The sequence below is a fragment of the Echinops telfairi genome, unplaced genomic scaffold, assembly GCF_000313985.2.
Source record: "Echinops telfairi isolate 266 unplaced genomic scaffold, ASM31398v2 ScPeMD7_5868;HRSCAF=6743_1, whole genome shotgun sequence".
In the NCBI taxonomy this organism is placed as follows: Eukaryota; Metazoa; Chordata; class Mammalia; order Afrosoricida; family Tenrecidae; genus Echinops; species Echinops telfairi.
In genome coordinates this window covers 13,645,696-13,651,668 of record NW_022109768.1, presented here as the reverse complement: position 1 = coordinate 13,651,668, position 5,973 = coordinate 13,645,696, and the positions used below count along the sequence as shown (strand labels likewise).

Below are 5,973 nucleotides of genomic sequence, written 5' to 3'. Positions count from 1 at the left end.
CCTGGTGGGCCAGGATGTGCTCCAGTCTCTCCTCCACAGTCATCTGCTCCTGTGTGCTCCGATCAGATACATCCCTCTCCCAGAACTGCTGATTCAGTGCCGTCCTTTGAAATAAATTCTTCTTGGGGGAGGGGCTGATTTGCCAAACTTACATTGAGAGCAGAATCCAAACATCTGATACTGATCTATGGTATAGTTAACATAATGATTGTCTCTCCTTGTTCTTCTTAAGTTTTCCTTATTGGCCTGAGATCACTTGTAGGAAGAGAGTAACTGGGTGGGACAAGCATTAAATGCTCCATTACTAACCGTTTGAACCCCCATGATAACAGCCTGGAAAATCCAATTCCAAGCAGCTATCAACAAGGTCATGGAAACTTAATCTTCAAATCAGTGTGTGTGGAAAGTTCCTTAAATGTTATAGCTTTGGAAATTCCTGCCTACTGTGTTACTAGGAGCTGGTATGGGCTTGATAAGCACTGGATTTTGCTTTCGACATGTTTATGGAGGTTGGGGAGGAGGGCTAGAGTTGCTGCTTCAATAATTCATTCAGCAAATGAAGTACAGTCAGTCAACATTCACAGATTATTTTACAAATTTACAGACCACAATTTACCTATGACCCAAAATCAATATTCCCAGGACTTTAGCATATACATTCAAGGACATAGTCATGTATAGAGCTGCAGTGGCCAGTGTGCAAGTTCCCAGCTGAGGCAGACAGAGCAAGGCTGGCTCAGTATTTGTTAGTCATGTTTCCCTCAACTTTATAGAACATCGCTACAAAAACACACAATCAGCCACTCTACTGGACTCCTCAGATTTCCTTTGTTTTCAATTTAAATATATACCAACTCCTAAGAATGTCTTAAAGAGTTACAGGTAATTTCTTAGAATTTATAAGTGCATTTTTTCAAATAATGAACTCGCTTTGTATAGAGAGATAAAGTTCCTTATATGTGACCTAGCATGATACAAGAATTAGCTTAAGTAAAAGGGTTAAGAAATTAAACAGAGTTCTGATTAATAAAGAACCAGTGTGAAATTATTGAAACTGAAGAACATTTCTTAGACCAAATTTCTAGCATAAATCTTTCCTTTAAGAAAGTCAAATTTGTAATCGTGTGACAAATCTACGTAATCCTTTGCTTTTCTCAAATAGTGTTTGTGTCTTAAATGTTTCCTTTCATATCAAAAATGCGCTAACCTGTTTTGTACACACGAAAAATTGGGGCCTTGTGAACTGTGTGGTCTAATCCAGTGGTTCTCAACCTTCCTAATGCCATAACCCTTTAATACAGTTCATCATGTTGTGGTGACAACTGCGTTCCCCCTCCCCCCCCCCAAGTATAAAATTATTTTCATTGCTACTTCATAACTGTTAATTTGGCTACTGTTATCTATTGAGGAACCCCTGTGAAAGGGTCGTTCAACCCCCACCCCCAACGGGGTCACAACTCACAGGCTGAGAACTGCTGGTCTAATCAAAGACATTGTGAGCATATGACTGATAATATGTGTTACCCAGGTGACTATTAGAGGAAATGTGAGTTTTTAATACTCATCCCAAAACACTGTTAAATCAAGGAGTTAATATGTAATCTTTTTCCTCCTAGTCCTCAAACCCTTTTGGCTGGCATGAATAAATTTTTGTCACAGCTTGAAATTACATTCAGAAGAGATCCAAACAACTATAGGCCAAGAATAAACAAGCTCAACTCAATTAAGGTATGTGTAGAAACTGTCTTAAAACTTAGGTCTCGGGGTAAACAATTGATTAAATCATGTTTTCATAAAATTTTGTGCTCTGTGTATCAATTTTATGACATGTGTTTTTCCTGTTTTATATCTGATGGCATAGTGAGGTAGCAACTGGGGTGTTATGTGGGCTCCGTAACAGCCATTCATGTCTCTTAGGCTGTAGCCACTGCTGTACTACTTGCTTGTGTTTCATTGCCATTTACATATCTTCAGAAAAAAATTACACTAATTCACCATTCATATACATATTTAAGAGTACCTTAGCCAATTTATGTATTTTTTTCTGTTTAACATTTTATACCTATATGAGTCATAACTAAAAGTCTAAACAATTTTTGGTAAGATAAAAGTTGGAAGTATTGAGAAAATATCCATTTTTATTGTGTACTCTATACAAAGGGACATCAAAAGGTTTATGGAAAAAATCCACTACCGTTCATTCTGTTTTTCCACAAACTTTTGGAATCCCCTCATACTTGAATAAAGAGCCCTACTAGTGCATTGGTTAAGAACTCAGCTGCTAATCAAAGGTCTGACCAACATTTAGCATGTTGAACCTACAGGAGAAAAGATTACAGTCTAGAAAACTATGGGACAGCACTACTCCGCTCAGGGTCACCGAGAGCCAAAAGCAACACGACGACTTTTATTGCTATATTTCATGTTTCTGAACTATGTGCTTAGTTTTTAGAAAACAAAAAATCTCTTGGTCACTGAAACGAATGTCATTAGAAACTTCTGATGTTATTTTTTTCTAGTGTCCTCAGCAGTACCAACTTCAGATGCACTCATTTGGTGCCCATTTTTTATTTCTTAATACTTAGGTTTAGAAATATATCTACAACTCTACTGTAACGTTTGCTGGATCTTGATAGTATTTTTCATAATTTGTACTCCTAGATTTACCACTGAACTCTTGTGAGAGAGATGAAATCATCTTACTACTGTATTAAGCTCCTAACGTGGGGATTCCTTAGGCCTTCATTATATATTGTGTTCGTATTGGTGTTAATCCTTGACCAGGTTAAGGAAATTATACATTCTTTCGTTAAGTTTAAGCCATTTCTTAGTTTTGAGATGCAAACTAAGCATATGAAAGAAATTATTTTTATGTGCTTAATTTTCCCAAGAATATTTTGTATTACACACTGTTGTCATTTTCATGATTCAGACCCCAGTGTGCCCACTCACCTTCACTCTGATAAAGAAGCCTCTGGGCAAGTGGGTAGATTAATGTGAATTGTTAGTGGCCAGGCCTTTGAACAGTATTGGGAAGTACTATTATAATAGACATTTTGTGTACTAAGGTAATTCTCAAACTGACATGTTGCTTCTGGGGCAAGATTTTAGTTGAAATTAAGAAAATGGAATTTAATAGCTTTCCTAACCGTAACACATAGCAAAAACTTTTTATACATGAGTGGGTAGTCAAAAAATGGGAAAAGGCTCTCCCATGTTGGCAGCTCGATGAGCATCAAGCAGCTTGCTCTGATTTAGTGCTCCCAGTGGTGTTGCCTGGGAAGGTTCTGTGGTCACAGTGAATTTTTTTCTTAAAAAGTTTCGCTTGAACCTGGTTTTTTGGGATGGCCGATTTAAAAGAACAGTATGTGGCTGTGAAATTTTGTTTCCTGCTCAGGAAAAATCCTGCAGAAACTGTTGTGATATTGACCACAGTTTACAAGGACAGAGTACTATGAGAAAAACTCAAAAGTAGTAGTTTTCTCGTTTCCAAATAGGTGAAATGTTGATTGATGACCAAAAGGACAAAATGTTGACAAACTTTGTGTACTTCTGTTTGAAGACTGACCACAGACTATTGGAGGGATGGGAAAGTTATCTGGACTATCTTGGGAGATTTGGGGATGAGAAAGGTCGCTGTGAAATGTGTGCTTCAGGTTCTGGCTGAGCAGGACAAAGTGTCAAGGGGAAACATGCTGTGGTTTCAAAGAAAAGCTCTGAAGTGACCCAGACTGTTCCCCAAGGTCATTGTGATGATGAGACATACGAATAGTGGTGCTATTCTTCCAGCTCCAAAAGCAAACACCAGTCAAGCAGTGGAAGATACCATCATCATCTCACCCCAATAGATCTCAAGTGAAATCATACATCAAGACGATGTTCATTTGATTTTTTGACCTGAGGGGATAGTGTATTTAGAGTTTGTTCCACAGGGTCAAACAATAGTCTGTTTAGAGGTCATGAAAGATTGCATAACAGTGTGCAACCAAAAAAGCCTGGTTTGTGGCAGACTGGCACTGGTTTTTGCCACCACAATACACCTGCTCTTGCAGCCATCTCCCTGTGCTAGTTTGGAGCAAAAAATTCCAGCATCCCTCTCTTGCCCCACTCCGTGCGAATTTGCTTTGTTTCCACAAATGAAGAGGGACATGAAAGGACATCAATTTGACGACGTAGAAGAGATGAAGAGGTGCTGTCAGCAATCCAAACAGATGAGTTTAAAAAATGTTTCCCAGAATGGAATTGCAGATTTAACCAAATGTATTGAGTGTAATTGGGAGTACTGTGAAGGTTTGGTTAAAAAAAGTTAAATACGGAGGTGGGGGCAGGGAGAGGTGGGCAGCCGGACCAGGCCGGTGGGGAAGATGTGAAAGTTGTGTGGATTTGCTTTTTGTGAGAGGAGCTGGAAATTGTCCTGAGTGTGGCACTCCACTGAGAAAGAGCAACTTCAGGGTACAACTCTTTGAAGACCCTACTGTTGACAAAGAGGTTGAGATTAGGAAAAAAGTGTTAAAGATATACAATAAAAGAGAAGAAGACTTTTCTAGTCTAAGAGAATATAATGACTTCCTGGAAGAAGTGGAAGAAATTGTTTTCAACTTGACCAACAATGTGGATTTGGACAACACCAAAAAGAAAATGGAGCAATACCAAAAGGAAAACAAAGATGTGATTCAGAAAAATAAGCTGAAGCTGACTCGGGAACAGGAAGAATTGGAAGAAGCTTTAGAAGTGGAACGACAGGAAAATGAACAAAGGAGACTGTTTATACAAAAAGAACAATTGCAGCAGATGCTAAAAAGGTAGAATAAGCAGGCGTTTTTAGATGAACTGGAAAGTTCAGATCTTCCTGTTGCTCTGCTTTTGGCTCAGCATAAAGATCGATCTACCCAACTGGAAATGCAGCTTGAGAAACCCAAATCTATAAAGCCAGTGACATTTTCCACAGGCATCAAAATGGGTCAACAGATTTCACTAGCACCTGTACAAAAGCTTGAAGAAGCTCTATATGAATATCAACCACTGCAAATAGAGTCCTGTGGGCCACCTGTTCCTGAGCTCGAGATGTTAGGAAGACTTGGGTATCTAAACCATGTCCGAGCTGCCGCTCCACAGGACCTTGCTGGAGGCTACACTTCTTCCCTGGTGTGTCACCGGGCACTGCAGGATGCGTTCAGTGGGCTTTTCTGGCAGCCCAGTTAACTTTCCCTTCCTGGTTTACAAGATTTGGACCTTGGAGCAGAAGCAGCAGTGAGCAACAGTAAAGCAAGCTTGTAAAATTATAGCCCCATGCAGCTGCACAACCACAGAACGGTGATGCAACAGCTACATGCAAGTCTTTATAGAGAGAACACTTCAGAATTCACCCGAGTGTCACAGTGGATACATGTGCGAAAAAGATTGAGATTTTTACTTACTTTCTTCTGAGGGATTAAGGCCGTAAGCCATCTGATGGAAGATTTGTTAATTCACCTATGTAAGTTTGAGGTTAACGGACAGACTTGTAAAATTGTTTTAAAAATAAAGCTAGACTTTATATTAAAAAAAAAAAATTAAATACATTGCTTTGGGGAAGAGAACAAAACCCGTTTGGGGAGGGGTACCCCCTCGTATGTGTTAAGAAAGAATGAGCTGGAGTCACTGGCGTGTAATAGAAGTACTGTTAGTCTTCCCCAGGGATAGGAGCAGACACCCTAATCTTGACTTTTAGCTACTGGATGCAGAAATACCCAGAAGCAGAGAAGGTTGCATAAAGGTTATATAAACACCTCAAAAATCATAGCTTGGGTGAAAGTTAACCTCTACATACATATAGGTGTTGATAATTTTTCTCTTTTATTTCTTAGGATGTAGAACAAAAGAAGAGTGGGAATTACTTTTTCTTGGATGATTAAACCTGAGAATACCGATGAGCCACTTATAATAAAAGAAACATTGGAGCTTTTGTTGTATTAAAACTTTAATCAGGTTTTT

At 39.0% G+C, this 5,973-nt stretch overlaps 2 protein-coding genes across 2 annotated transcripts in view; both read left to right on the top strand.

Moving 5' to 3' along the window:
* Window positions 1–5,944, top strand: part of ABCE1 (ATP binding cassette subfamily E member 1) — a 30,837-nt gene extending 24,893 nt beyond the window's left edge. The window contains exons 17-18 of the mRNA XM_004708698.2: window positions 1,617–1,728; window positions 5,847–5,944. Of these exons, the coding sequence (XP_004708755.1) occupies window positions 1,617–1,728; window positions 5,847–5,894 (160 nt within the window). The 3' untranslated portion in view covers window positions 5,895–5,944. The remainder of the gene's footprint in view (window positions 1–1,616; window positions 1,729–5,846) is intronic.
* Window positions 3,345–5,792, top strand: LOC105979144 (CDK-activating kinase assembly factor MAT1-like). Its single transcript, XM_045295796.1, is given in 2 exon segments — window positions 3,345–3,364; window positions 4,269–5,792. Coding segments are annotated over 2 exon segments (954 nt in total). The 3' UTR covers window positions 5,203–5,792.
* Window positions 5,945–5,973: the final 29 nt, after the last annotated feature.